The following is a 14,811-nucleotide window of genomic DNA, read 5'->3' as shown; positions in this document are numbered from 1 at the left end:
GGCAACTGGGAATAATGCTGAACCTCATGCACACAGGATCTGGGCTCACACTATCCTCTGAGGTGGGAATCCCTGTGTCACAGAAACACTTTGAGCCTCCCTCAGGCTACAGGAGGCTCCCAGTTCCTCATCCCATGCTACAGCTGCACATGTGCCCAGGGTTTATGCAGAACCTTGGGATCCCTAAACCTGACCTTGAAAATAGCTGTCCACGTCAAGGGTGAACTGAAAGGCCAAGATAAAGAAGACCCCCTCAGCAGACAAAATAAGGCCTAGGATATAGGGTGGCTAGGCGGTTCAGCAACTCTGTTCCAGGAAAAAGCTAGCCATAAAAAGTTAGATTAGAATCTTACAAACGATCTTAAGGAATAGGGAGTTCCCCTTGTGATTTCCCTGGAGACCCTTCCCTGGTATTCTTGGTATTTTGGGTTGTGGTTTCTTCCCTCAGTACCTTCCACTGGTATTTTTGGTATTTTGGTTTGTGGATTCTTCCTTTAAAAACCCCTATTCCCAGCCACGCGGGGTCGAAACTCCTCCACCTCTGCGTGGAATATGAGTCTCAGACCCAGCGTGCTGGTTCCGGTCAATAAACCTTGTGTGATTGCAGCAAGGATGGTCTCTTGTGAGTTCTTGGGGGGTCCCGTCATCCTGAGACTTGAGTGAGGATCTTCCCTCTTGGGGGGTCTTACAAAACTTGCCTGCTTCTCGGGAGGATCCAGGCCTTGCCTGGTTTCCCTCAGGATCCTGTACAGCCTCCACACCAGTCAGCATTCAAACACACTCTAAAAGGAGCTGCAACACAAACGAGGCTCTATGTAACCCACCGGCTCCATCTTTCCAAGTCAGGATTCCTCCTGGATCCCTTATCTACCCCAAGTCCAGGAGAGAGGCAATGGGGGACAAAGTCTCTGGAACAAAAAAGTAATGGATCCCCGAGGGACAGTAACAGAGGGTTGGTGACCACTGCAACATAAGATTATAGCTCTTCACTCAGACTGTAGCTCTCCTCAACCTAACCTGGGGGAGATGCCTGGGACCCAGCTGTAGCCCTAATTCAGAACACTGGCCTGGACTTGCAGACCCAGTGCCATCTCTGTTTGTTGGTTTGTTTTTTGGTTTTGTTTTGTTATTTTGAGACAGGGTTTTCCTATGGCTTTGGAGGCTGTCCTGGAACTAGCTCTTGTAGACCAGGCTGGTCCTGAACTCACAGAGATCCACCTGCCTCTGCCTCCCTAGTGCTGGGATTAAAGGCGTTCTCCATACCGCCCTGCCACAGCCACCTTCTTCAGCCAGGCAAACTGCAGTTCACGCCTCAGGGTGGGGCTAGGGAAGAACCTGAGGATCAGGGAGGGTCTCTGAGTCCTTCAAGCAGGAAGCAAAGTCTTCCCCTATTTAAGGCCAGGTAGTCAGCCCCTTAGCTACTATTCCGACTTCCACGTTCTCCCTCGACCATCCTCAGAACTTCGACCATCCAGCCCCAGCCATGTGGGGAGCCTGCGTGTTGCTGCTGGCCCTTGGACTACAGCTGTCATTTAGTGTCACCCCAGGTAATGAGGCTCCTTTGGGTTCTTGTTCCTTTCACACACACACACAAAGGGGCCTTCAGTCTGATCGACCCCTCCTCTGCTCTTTTCCTGGACAGTGGAGGAGAAGAACCCACACTTCTGGAACCAAAGGGCAGCCAAGGTCCTGGATGCTGCCAAGAAGCTACAGCCTATTCAGACATCAGCCAAGAACCTCATCATCTTCCTGGGGGATGGTGAGTGTGCAAGGCCTGGCAAACCTGGGGCCCTTGCACTCCTGGTGCCACCCAAGGCCACTGGTGGGTCCGGGCAGAGCTGGGGATTAATATCTGAGTTCTGTGTCTTCAGGGATGGGGGTGTCCACGGTGACAGCCACCAGGATCCTAAAAGGACAGCTGCAAGGCCACCTGGGACCTGAGACACCTCTAGCCATGGACGCCTTCCCATACACGGCTCTGTCCAAGGTGAGCTTGGAGGCACCCAAGTCCCCACAAGGATGGCAAGAGCTGGTACAGGAGGAGGGAGGCTGGGAAGAACACAGACCTGGGGCAGGGGGACAAGTCCCAGAAAGTGAAGGACTAACGTGGAGCAGTCGAGCTGAGCTGAGAACGTCTCTCCCCAGACATACAGCACAGACATGCAGATCCCAGACAGCGCAAGCACAGCCACAGCCTTTCTCTGCGGGGTTAAAACTAATACCAAGGTCATCGGCTTGAGCGCATCTGCACAGTTTGACCAGTGCAACACAACGTGGGGCAATGAGGTCCTCTCTGTGATGCATCGAGCTAAGAAAGCAGGTGGGTTGGGACAAGGCTTGAGGACATGGGTGGGCCTGGGCTACTGGCTGGCTCACCTGACATCTTCTGCAGGAAAGGCAGTAGGAGTGGTGACCACCACGTCAGTACAGAATGCCTCTCCAGCTGGCACCTACGCGCACACGGTGAACCGTAATTGGTACTCGGATGCAGAAATGCCTGCCTCGGCGCTGCAGCAGGGCTGCAAGGACATTGCCACACAACTCATTTCCAACGTGGACATTGATGTGAGCTCCAAGAGTGGGGGAGTGGGGCTAGAGCAAGGTGTCTCTCACTGAAGACTCTACAGCCCACAGTCTGGGTTCTGAGCCCTGGAGGGAAACTGAGGGCTTGGTGGGGGATGGGTAGAGAAGATGCAGCCAAGAGAGGCCCTTCCCTCAGACCTGTTGGGACCAGGTGCTGTCAGAAAGAATAGAAGATCACTTAGGTCCCAGCTTCCCTTGTGACTATAGGTGATCCTTGGTGGTGGCCGCAAGTTCATGTTTCCCAAGGGGACACCAGACCAGGAATATCCAGATAACTCGACCCAGGCTGGAACCAGGCTGGATGGACGGAACCTTGTTCAAGAGTGGCTGGCAAAGCACCAGGTACTGGAGGCACTAGGGCAAAGGACATACTGGAATTAGTGAGGGTTGTGCTTTTGAAGATGCATACTCAGGAGACTGGCTGTGTCCCTGCAGGGAGCCAAATACGTTTGGAACCACACGGAGCTCATTCAAGCATCCCTGGACCCATCTGTGACACACCTCATGGGTAACAACTCCCATTCTTGCCCTAGAATCCTGACACTAGGGAATTCTGTGTGTGGGTGTGTGGGGGGGGGCGTGGTGGTTTCCCTAATACTCAGTCTGGTGTTCACCAAGATTTTCAATAAGATTTTCATTTTGTCTTCTTTGGGGGGAATGGGAGGGGGGTGGCTGCGGGGTTTCGAGGCAGGGTGGTTTCCCTGTGGCTTTGGAGGCTGTCCTGGAACTAGCTCTTGTAGACCAGGCTGGCCTGGAACTCCCAGAGATCCGCCTCCCAGCGATCTGCCTGCCTCTCCCTCCTGAGTGCTGGGATTAAAGGCGTGTCCTGCTGATTTTCTAATTCAATAAGATTTTCTTCTTCTTCAGGCCTCTTTGAGCCTGAACACATGAAGTATGACATCTACCGAGACCCTGCCCAGGACCCCTCCCTGGAGGAGATGACAGAGGTGGCTGTGCGCATGCTGAGCAGGAATCCCCAAGGCTTCTATCTCTTTGTGGAAGGTGAGTGGTTGTGACCCAGAGAAAGGAGGAGTCAGGAGTCTAGTGCAGAGTCAAGCATCTCCCCACACCACTGTCTTCCTGCAGGGGGCCGCATCGACCACGGTCATCACCAAGGCATAGCTTATCGTGCACTGACTGAGGCTGTCATGTTCGACTCAGCCATTGGCAAGGCGGACCAGCTCACCAGTGAGCAGGACACGATGATCCTTGTCACCGCTGACCACTCCCATGTCTTCTCTTTTGGCGGCAACACACTTCGGGGGACCTCCATCTTTGGTAGGTGCCGTGGGGTGCGACGGGGGCAGATATTTTTGTCCTGTAGGGATCTGGTGACCAGGCAAAAGTTGAAGGTGTACAGAACCCAGTCTGAAAATTAGTCACCCCCTCTCCCTGCAGGGCTGGCTCCCTCTAAGGCTCTGGATGGCAAATCCTTTACCTCGATCCTATATGGCAACGGTCCTGGCTACAGGCTCCTTAATGGTGTCCGGGCTGATGTCACTAAGGAAGAGAGCAGTAAGTTGGGTGGAGTTGTCAACACTGGGCAGGGGCTGAGAGTGCAAATGGAGGTGGGGACCACTGCTCTCAACACCTTTTCTTTGCAGGTGACCCCACATACCGGCAGCAGGCAGCTGTACCCTTGTTCTTTGAGACCCACGGTGGCGAGGACGTGGCGATATTTGCCCGTGGCCCTCAGGCACACCTGGTGCATGGAGTGCAGGAGCAGAATTACATCGCCCATGTCATGGCCTTTGCAGGCTGCCTGGAACCATACAGTGACTGTGGCCTGGCGCCCCCTGAGGGCCAGAGCAGTGTGGCAAGTCAAAGCCAGACCTCCACCCTGATGTTCCTGTTAGCAGGGACAATGCTGATGGTGGTGTTGGCAGCTGAACCCTGACTATCTCAGCTCACTGAACTTCACCCCAGTGGTCTACAGCTGGCGTCAATGCCTCTGGCCAGTACTGTTTTCTGAGCTCCATCTGGACCTCTGGTTTCTAATTTCAGATCAAACTCAGGGGTGCCAAGCCCGCAGCCCTACCTTAGTCTCCAACAGACCTCAGTGAGTGTTAAACCAGCCGCAGACATGGCAGCACTTCACTGCCTTGAAGACTGGGACAAGATCCAGACACTGCTCAGCCAGGGCCTTGAGGTCCAGGAGTCTGAGGCACTAGCACTGGAGAGTCCCCATTGCCAGACTCAGTTGGTTTCTGTTGCACCTTGGATAATGGGCCCAGCAAAGCTTTGACACAGCCACCTACTGACCCTTATTAGGCTACCTAGCTCTGTCTAGGCTCCTTTAAGAGGCCCAGCACATGGAAATTCTTGTCCCCACCAACCCCCAGCCCCCGGCATCGGGGCGGTAACAGCACTTGGCTTCCTCCTCAGTCCACTGGACCTGCACCTGGCACTTCCCTTTCCAGTTTTTGAGACAGAGTTTTTGCCTAGTCTACATTTCAGTCCACAACCTTACCTCACCTTCCCAAATTCCGGGATTATACATGGTCCTGCTGAATCTGGCTATCTCCCACCCTCCCAGGCCCTCCATTCTCCTGGGGACAATAAAACTAGCTGTTACACACACAATGTCAGTAGTACTTGTTTGCCTAAAGCATCTGGAAGGGTAGTCTCTGGGTGGGGATGGAGGTGGCCACACTAACAAGTGATTTGGTATCTTTAGAGGGCTGACCCATCATTAACATGTCATAGATGAGCTTGTATCGGGGATGGACTGGTCCTGCAGCCTGTTCCCATACATGAGCAAGAAGTCCTGGCACTGGTCAATCAATGCCCTGTTGTCTGACAGGAGAGAGCAACATGGAATGGCACTGGTGATCTGATCGGTGCCGTGTTGGCCAACAGGAAAGGGCAACATGAAGGCCTTGCATTCAGGCCAGCCCTCCTCCTGGCTCTGCTGCCAGCTGCACTGGGCTCAGGTGACCAACACCAGCAAGTATATTTGTTTCAGTTCTATAGGAGAGACTCCTTTCCTCCTCATCCTGCAAACACATGCCAGGCTGCAGATTTGAGAGTTCCCTGAAAGCAGGTTGAAAGCAGGGAATCCCAGGGCATTCAGTCGGACACATAGTAGGTCTTCATTGACAGCCTTTCTTGTTCAATGTCTGTTTCAATTCAGGCCAGGTAGGATAGAAACATTGCTGCTGGAATCTGGGAAGTGGTGACACATACCTTTAATTCTGGCACTCAGAAGGCAGAGGCAGGGTGGATCTCTGAATTCAAGGTCAGCCTGAGCTACAGAGCAAGTTCTAGGAAAGCCAGGGCTACACAGAGAAACCCTGCTTGAAAAACCAAAATAAAACATTGGTGGCTGGAGAATGGAGATGAAGCAAGGGGTATCTTTGTGATATTGTAGCCCGTCCTCTCTGTTTGGATGGAGATCCTCTTTTTCTTTCCTTTTTCTTTTTTTTTGGGGGGGGTCAGGTTTTTCTGTGGAGCTTTGTAGACCAGGCTGCCCTCAATTCAGAAATCTGCCTGCCTCTGCCTCTTGAGTCCTGGGATTAAAGGTGTGTGCCACCACGGCTCAGCGGAGATCCTTTGTTTGTGTGTGTGTGTGTGTGTGTGTGTGTGTGTGTGTGTGTGTGTGTGTGTGATGTTGGTGAGACAGGGGCACCCTTACCCCACACTGGGCCTGAACTTGCTAAGTAACCATGGATAGCCTTGAACTTTTGATTTTTTTTCTTTTTTTCAAGACAGATAGGGTTTCTGTGTGTATCCTTGGCTGTCCTGGGACTCACTGTGTAGACCAGGCTGGCTTTGAGCTCACAGAGGTTCCCTGCGTCTGCCTCCCGAGTGCTGGGGTTAAAGGTCTGTGTCACCACTGCCCAGCTACTTCTGATCTTCTTGCCGCCACTACACAAATGCTGAAATCACAGGCATGTACTGCTGTGGCCACTTTAAACTGTGCGCAGGATCCAAACTCAGAGCTTGGCATACTAGACAAGCTCTCTACCAATTGAGCTAAAACACCAGCCTTGAGCGTCTCAAAAGAGACAAGGAACAAGACTTTGTCCTCCTAAAAGCCTTATGGCTGTCATCACCCCTCCAGGTGGGAGCTGCCTGGATGAGCAGTCCCTTCTCCTGGACAAACTCATGCCCCTCAAAATCTCCTCAGGCTGAGACCCCTTGTGCCTTGGCTATAGCTGCAGAAGCTCAACACTGAGGCTCCTCTCTTGGAAATAGAGGTGTCTCCTGCCTTGGAAGTCTCCTTTCTGTCTCCATCACAGGTCTCTGACAAGGTCTCCAGGGTATGGGGTCACCTTTTCCTTTGTGGAGATGTAATGAGCAGAGCAGGGCTCTGCCTCTCAGGCTTCCATCAGGCCAGGGCACTGTAACATACTTTCTTTTATGTTAATTGCTTATTCTCTGTGTGCATGTGCTCTTGGGCTATGGCAGCATGAATGAGGAGGTCAGAGGGCAACCCTCAAGGGTTGGCTCTCCTTTTCCACCATGTGGGTTCTAGGAATGGAACTCAGGACTTGAGGTTCAGGAACCGGTGGCTTTACCTGCTGAGCCATCTTGCTGGCTCTGTAATACACTATACGTTAAAGAACAAAAATTATTTAGAGATAATGTTATATACTTACCCAAACTGTAAACACAATTTTTATATGCATTGGAAAACAACAACAAATCTGCATGAGTTGCTTTAAGGTGTTGTTTACTTCTGTGGTTATGCTGTATGACTTTGTCAATTAGACACAAGCTAGGGCATCTGAGAGAAGGGAGCCTCAGTAGAGAAAATGCTTCCATAACCTTTGCCCCAGGCAAACCTGTGGGACATTTGGTCCTGGGATCTATAAGAAAGCAGACCAAGCAAGCCATAGGGAGCTAGCCGGTAAGCAGCTCCCCTCCATGGCCTCTGCATCAGCTCCTGCTCCAGGTCCCTGCCCTGCTTGAATCCCGCCCTGACTTCTTTTAATGATGACCTGTAATGTGCAAGCATAAGCTGAATAAACCTTTCCTTCCCAAGTTACTTTTTTTCCCCTATGGTGTTTCTTCACAGTAACTCTAACTAGGACAGTTGTGGCCTGAAACTACAACCTCCAAGGTATGCCTTGCATTTAACAAACACACTATCATTCATTATTGTTGCATGGTTTGCTACTTATGAGAATACTTTTTTTAAATTTTTTTTTTGGTTTATTGAGACAGGGTTTCCCTGTGGCTTTGGAGGCTGTCCTGGAACTAGCTCTTGTAGACCAGGCTGGTCTCGAACTCACAGAGATCCACCTGCCTCTGCCTCCCAAGTGCTGGGATTAAAGGCGTGCACCACCACCACCTGGCTACTTTTTTTTTTTTTTTTTAAGACAGGATTTCTCTGTGTAGCCCAGGCTGTCATGGAACTCACTCTATACTAGGCTGGCCTCAAACTCACAGAGATCACCTGCCTCCAGCTTCCAAGTGCTGTGATAAAGGTGTGTGCCACCACTGCTCAGCTAGAAATACTGTTTTTATCACTGTCCTATTGATGAATGCTGGGACTGCTTCCACTGTTTGGCTACCTAAAGAAGGTTGCTTTGACCAGGCTGGTACATAGAGCCTAGGTTACAAATGTCACAAATTTCCTGACCCAGCACAGCTACATCCCTGCAGGGTCATGCCTGGACCTCTTTGGATGATGCTCCCTGGACCTTCCTGGGATGACGCTCCTGTCTCTAATGTGTGGAACTCACTCAGGTGCTCCCCACGGATGACCTGGAAGTTTTTGTAATATGAGGCTGTTTTCCACATGTCCACTGGTCTCCTTTCAGGTTTATTGTCTGAAGACCCCAGAGGATGTAAAGATCTTAAGGAAAAAGCAGATGAGAATATCGTGGACACTCAGTGGAACCAAAGGCACCTGGGAAGAAGGGTCAGAGGCAATAGAGGCCGAAGTGAATCTGAACACAGGCAGCCAGTGAATCTGAACACAGGCAGCCAGTTCCCCTAATAACTACAGTGTTTAGTGCTGCTGCAGGAGCTGAAATTCCTAGCCCTCAGGTGGGCAGGAATTCCAGAGGCCCCAACTTCCAGTGCAGTGCCTCACAGTGTCCCTATCTGTGGGAACAATGAAGGATAACTGGAGAAGGGCTGAAGGGTGGAAGGAAGCTGTGTCCTCCCCCCCCCTCCCCACGCTGCATGGACTGCAGTGGATGGAACTTAAGCACTTCTCGGTTGGCTTATAACTGTGTTCCTGCAGTTGTGACAATGTCTGATAAGTCTTCTAGAATTTGGAAGTTGACCTCTGCCCTAGATCCCCGACTTCCCACAAACTAACAAAGACAAGCACACTCTGTACCATGTACCTAGCTCAGCAAGAGGGGAGCAAGGGGGTGTCTGGGCTGGGGTTGGGGCTGCAGGGAAGGATGGGCCCCAGGGGTATGTCTTTTACTGTATGTCTGTTGGTGACCCATTAATCAAGTCCCCTCCTGGGCCTGTGTACCTACAGGGTGTTCATGGGTCACCTGTTCATTCTACTGAGAACCAGTGCTAAGAAGCAGAAGGCCCAGGAGCTAGATCCTTCAGCTGGAGCCCTTGCTTACTGAAAGAACAATGTGAGCAGCAGGGGCTGGGGGATTGCTGGGGGGCGGGTAGGGGAATCTGGAGCAGGGTAGGGTCAGTCTGGTTTCCATTTCTTACTCCACCTTGACCTGAACACTCAGCTTTGCTTTCAGGAAAGCCTGGCTGGCATCACGTTGTATAATAGTTCATTTTATTATTGCAAAATCTCCCAGGAGGATGAGAGCAACATTCTTTGCGTGGCCATTAATGTGCAAGCCAGGCATAGAGATACATGCATCTAACTATAGCACCAGGAGGCTGAGGCAGGAGGATCATGAGTTTGAGGCCCAGTGGTGGCAACTGAGGACTGTCAAAGAGCCACTGGTTATCTTGTCTTCAGCCTCTTCAGTCCTTGTTCAGTCCTGTCCTGGAAGGGGCACCAAGTGCCTACAGGGTCCTCCTTCTCAGGCACAGGCAGAGCTGTGACTGAGTGTGTGACATCACATTTTCTGGGAGCTGAGACCAGAGAGAGCTGGCCCAGGGCAGGCTGTGCAAAGTGACATTCCCTAAGTCTTCAGGGCATCCTATTAGGTTGTGGTGGTCAGGCTGGCTGTACCACTCTGAGTGAGTGTTGTTGCAGGCCATAGTGAAGCAGCAGGATGGGCAACCTGCATTAGATCTGAGATTAGAAACACGAAGCCAAGGTTCGGGGAACCCAAGTGAAGGGGGAGTCCAGAGGGGAGCAATAGCGTGGGACACTGGTATAAAGTCCAATAAGCATAGGAAGTCAGGGTTCAGCTGCCACCTCCAGCATCAACATTGTCCCTGCCAACAGGAACATCAGGGTGGAGGTCTTGCCCCGGATCACAGCACTGCTTTGGCTAGCAGGGGGCGCCAGGCCACAGTCAGTGCAGGGTTCCAGGCAGCCTGCAAAGGCCATGACGTGGGCGATGTAGTTCTGCTCCTGCACTCTGTGCAGCAGGTGGGCCACGGGCAAATATCGCCATGTCCTCGCCACCATGGGTTGATGATGACAGGGGTACAGCCTCCTGCCGCCGGGACTTGGGGTCACCTAGGGAAACAAAATATTCAGGGCAGAAGACCTTTGACCCCAGTCTCCTCTACCCTCAACTGCAAGGGTGGTGGTCCCACAGAACTTACAGCAGTCTTCATCAGTGACATCTGGCCAGACACCATTCTGGAGTTTATATCCAGGACCGTTGCCGAATAGGATCGATGTAAAGGATTTGCCATCCAGAGCATTGAAGGAGGCTCCCAGTCCTGCACAGAGAGAGGTTTTGCAACTGCCCTGGCTTGGAGCCCATACAGACCACAATTTTCCCCTTTGCCTAGAAGGCAGGTACTGAGTCTTTATACACATCTGTGAAAATTTCTGCCATGCAACTGATACATTTGCCTTGTCCCCTGGCCTGCCAAAGATAGAGTTCCCTCAAGGTATGTAGCCACCAAAAGAGAAGACGAGGGATCGGTCAGTGGTGACAAGAATCATCGTGTCCTGCTCACTGGTGAACTGGTCCGCCTTGCCAATGGCTGAGTCCAACTGTAGCGCCTGCACTACAACACTTCCACAGAATCGGGCGAGGAGCTTGAGGATTTAAATAAAGACAAGCAGGTCTTTCTTGCAGGGAGAATGCCATTTATTCCAACAAGAGTGGGGGCTTATATTCCAGTTAGCAGGCATGGTGGAAAACTACCCAGGTCACAAGTTCAGGTTTCCAGGCCCTTCAGGCAATCCTGAATGGGCGAATAACAGGATAACAGGAATTTGCACTCAGGCCTTCAAGGAAGAAAGAAAACAGGATGCACTTGCTAGGTAAGCTCCTAGTCACAAGCTGGCCAGCAGACCCCTTTGGGGGAAGGTCCCAACATCCAACATGACAGCCTCAGTCAGTACACGATAAGCTATGCCTTGGTGATGACCGTGGTCGATGCGGCCCCCTGCAGGAAGACAGTGGTGTGGGGAGATGCTTGACTCTGCACTAGACTCCTGACTCCTCCTTTCTCTGGGTCACAACCACTCACCTTCCACAAAGAGATAGAAGCCTTGGGAATTCCTGCTCAGCATGCGCACAGCCACCTCTGTCATCTCCAGGGAGGGGTTTCCACATTTCATGTGTTCAGGCTCAAAGAGACCTGAGGGGCACAGAAACACCCAGATCCCCAGACTGGGTAGAGGGGTCATGATACACATACGTCGATGAAGTCCTTTTAAGAAATGACGTAGTAGGAAATGGACCATTACCCATGAGGAGAGTCACTGTGGAGTCCTGGGAGGCCTGAAAGAAATCTGTGATGTTCCAAACACACTGAGCCCCCTGCAGGTCCACAGACGATCTTAGCATATACCTTTGAGATGTGCAGCCCTTCCCTAGTGCTTGCTATGGCCCTGCCCTGCTACTCCTGTCACCTGGTGCTTCACCAGCCACTTCTGTACCAGATTCTGTTGATCAAGCCTGCTTCCCAACTGAGCTCTGAGCTCTGGTCTGGTGTCCCCTTAGGAAACATGAACTTGCGGCCCCCACAAAGGATCACCTATGTTCATAAGGTCAGGATAGGAGGAATTGGGATTCCTCTGCCTCCTCCTGACAGACAGACCTCACCAGGTGTGTGGGAAGGGCTTCTGGGCTGCAAAAATTCAACACCTTCCTCCTACCCATTCCTCAGGTGCCACAGAAGACTCAGCACTTAGTCTGTTGGCCGCCTGGAATGCAGTGAGTGACACCTCAATCCAGCCCTCCTTCCTCATTCTTGGAGTTCACGTCAGTGTCCACATTGGAGATGAGCTGAGTGGCAATGCCCTTGCAGACATTGAGCACTGCAGAGGCAGACATTTCTGCATCCGAGTACCAATCACAGTTCACTGTGTGTGCGTAGGTGCCAGCTGTACTGATGTGGTGGTCACCACTCCTACCGACTTTCATGGAAATGGCAGGAATCAGGTGAGCCAAGCCTGTTCTAGCTCCTTAGAGTGGTTCCAACCCACTTGCTTTTTGGGCTTTGTTGTTGTTTTGCACAAGTCCTTACTATATAGTTCTGGCTAGTCTGGAAGTCATTACATAAACCAGGCTGGCCTTGAACTCAGACCCATCTGCTTCTGCCTCTGGAGTGCTGGGATTAATGGTGTGTGCTTCCATGGCTTACCTGCTTTCTTTGCACAACACATCACTGAGATGACCTCGTCGCCAAACGTGGTGTTGCACTGGTTGAACCATGCAGCTGTGCTCACACCAATGGTCTTGTAGTTGGCCTTGGCCCCACAGAGATAGGTGATGGCTGTGCCTGCACTGTCTGGGACCTGTCTATCCATGTTGTATGTCTGAGGACAGAGACACTCTCAGCTGTGTGCTAATGGTAGACATTAGTCCTTGCTTCCTGGGACATGTCCACACTGTCCTGGTTGGCAACTTGTGCCTCAGTTGTCCTGGGTTCTTCCTCTTCCTCCATCTCTACTCACCTCCATCCTAGATCTGTCCCAGTTCTCACCTTTGACAGAGCCATGTATGGGAAGCTGTCCATGGCTAGGGGTGTCTCAGGTCCTAGATGGCCCTGCATCTGTCCCTTTAGGATCCTGGTGGCTGTCACTGTGGGCACCCCCATCCATGAAGGAGCAAAACCCAATCAGACCTGAACCCCAGACCTTCCTGGACCCACCAGTGGCCTTGGGTGGTACCTGGAGTGCAAGGGCCCCAGGGTGTCCAGGCCTTGAACACTCACCATCCCCCAGGAAGATGATGAGGTTCTTGGCTGATGTCTGAATGGGCTGCAGCTTCTTGGCAATATCCAGGGCCTTGGCTGCTTTTTGGTTCCAGAAGGCTGGGCTCTTTTCCTCCATTGGGCAGAGGTAAGTGTCAGCTACGAGGCTGTGTTTGTGAGTGGGGTCAAGCAGTTAGGGAGCCTCCTTACCTGGGATGACACCAAAGGACAGCTGTAGCCTGAGGCCCAACAGCAGTGCCCAGGCTCCCTGCATGGCTCAGGCTGGTGGAGGGATGGGGCTGATGGGGACCTGTAACTTAAATAGTTCTTGCAAAGAAAAAAAAAAGATTTCTTTAAATAGCCTTTAATCCCAGCACTTGGGAGGCAGAGGCAGGCAGCTCTCCATGAGTTCGAGACCAGCCTGGTCTACAGAGCCAGTGCCAGGATAGGCTCCAAAACTACATGGAGAAACCCTGTCTCAAACAAACAAACAAACAAACAAACAAATATAGTTCTTGCTTGAAAAACTCAAGTGCCCCTCCCCAATCCTCAGACTCCACCCCAACCCCACCCCTCCTGCTCTGGAAAGGAAACCCTGCTGCCTGGAAAGATGTGGCAGGGTGTGGTGTGGCTAGGATAGCCTGGGCCAGGGGTCCTGGCAGATGCTATGGTTGTCTTCCTTCTTAAGGGTGAGAGGCTCAGAACTGCTTCCCTGGGGTGAGGGTCCTGCTGCTAGGGCCACTCAGCTTTCTGCTTACCTATCCCTCTTGTTCCAGAGAGCCAGCTGGACCAGGATATGCTCTGGGGTGGGACTGGAAACACACAGCCCAGGTGCAGGGTCTGGATTTGGCCTTCATACACCATGGGCTTCACTGATGTGGAAACAAGGCTCACAGAGTAGCCTCAGTGTCAAGTTCACAGTCTGCTCACCTGCCTTTGAGGGGAGTAAGTTGGGTACCAAAGCATATAGTCTCAGAGTGACTATTGTCAAAGAAAAGTGAGGCTAGCTGAGCACCATTGAGCCATGGCCTGCTTTTTGTCTGAAGTTACTATGGCAGGCTGGCAGAGCCCTGTCCTTGTGTTTGAGTATACATACATAAGGGTGATGCCCAGAGCATGCCAACTTGAGTGAGTTCAGTGCCGAGCCAAACCTGGATCTTCCTGAGGAACAGGCAGGATTTACCCTTGGTATCAGCCCCTATTTTCTTGGGTAGGCAGAGGGATCCCAGGGTGAGTGTTCTGTAGGTGTAGCCTAGGATAATGAATTGAGAGCTGCTGGGTGGTGGTGGTGCACAACTTTAATCCCAGCACTTGGGAAGCAGAGGCAGGCAGATCTGAGTTTGAGGCCAGCCTGGTCTACAGAGTAAGTTCAAGGACAGCAGGGGCTACAAAGAGAAGCCCTGTCTTGAAAGAACAGAACAAAACAAAAAAGGAAGGAAGGAAGGAAGGAAGGAAGGAAGGAAGGAAGGAAGGAAGGAAGGAAGGAAGGAAGGGAAAGACAAAGACACTGGGAACATCCTGTGGCCTGAGGGTAAGCTCAAAGTGTTTCTCATAGTGTTTTTCTGACACAGTGGTGCCACCTCAGAGTATAGTTTGAGCCCAGAACCTGTGTACACAAGGTTCAGCATTACTCACAGTCGCCAAGAGGTGTGGGGGCAAGCCACATGTCCATGGATGGATGAGTGGATGTGATCCACAGATATGATGGAATGTCCTTCAACCCTAAGATAGAGGCAGTCAAGCATGGGGAACAGCCCTTCAATTCTAGTACTCTGTGGGTTAAGGCAGGAGGATGGAGAGAGAGTTCAAGGTCATCCTGTGCTCCATAGTGAGACCCTGTATAGTTATTGTCTAGCCTGATACCATTTTTTAATACACTCAATAAATCTGTTTTTGTTTTTTACAAAAAAAGAAAGGAAGGAAGGAAGGAAGAAAGAAGGAAGGAAGGAAAGGAGAGGAGAGAGAGAGAGAGAGAGAGAGAGAGAGAGAGAGAGAGAGAGAGAGAGAGAGAGAAGG

General features: G+C 51.6%; 1 protein-coding gene and 1 pseudogene across 1 annotated transcript; one reads left to right on the top strand and one right to left on the bottom strand.

Annotated features, from left to right (window-relative positions):
* The first annotated feature begins 1,483 nt into the window (after positions 1–1,483).
* LOC100750903 (alkaline phosphatase, germ cell type) lies at positions 1,484–4,480 on the top strand. Its single transcript, XM_027395985.2, has 11 exons — positions 1,484–1,547; positions 1,643–1,759; positions 1,872–1,987; positions 2,146–2,320; positions 2,393–2,565; positions 2,791–2,925; positions 3,019–3,091; positions 3,451–3,585; positions 3,670–3,861; positions 3,982–4,098; positions 4,188–4,480. Exons 1-11 carry the CDS (start codon positions 1,484–1,486, stop codon positions 4,478–4,480), a joined length of 1,590 nt encoding a protein of 529 aa, XP_027251786.2.
* A 5,184-nt stretch (positions 4,481–9,664) lies between these two features.
* LOC100750606 lies at positions 9,665–13,069 on the bottom strand (annotated as a pseudogene).
* Between the last annotated feature and the right edge of the window lie 1,742 nt (positions 13,070–14,811).

Source organism: Cricetulus griseus, chromosome 2 (assembly GCF_003668045.3).
Source record: "Cricetulus griseus strain 17A/GY chromosome 2, alternate assembly CriGri-PICRH-1.0, whole genome shotgun sequence".
Lineage (NCBI taxonomy): Eukaryota > Metazoa > Chordata > Mammalia > Rodentia > Cricetidae > Cricetulus > Cricetulus griseus.
Note: the sequence above shows the minus strand (reverse complement) of the source record. Positions and strands in the feature narration are given on the sequence as shown.

Excerpts from the sequence above, each read along its gene's own strand:
- LOC100750903 (XM_027395985.2), top strand. The coding sequence starts at position 1,484 with ATGTGGGGAGCCTGCGTGTTGCTGCTGGCCCTTGGACTACAGCTGTCA. Across the intron at positions 2,321-2,392 it reads GCATCGAGCTAAGAAAGCAG|GAAAGGCAGTAGGAGTGGTG; the intron begins GTGGGTTGGGAC and ends CATCTTCTGCAG. Across the intron at positions 3,862-3,981 it reads TCGGGGGACCTCCATCTTTG|GGCTGGCTCCCTCTAAGGCT; the intron begins GTAGGTGCCGTG and ends CTCTCCCTGCAG.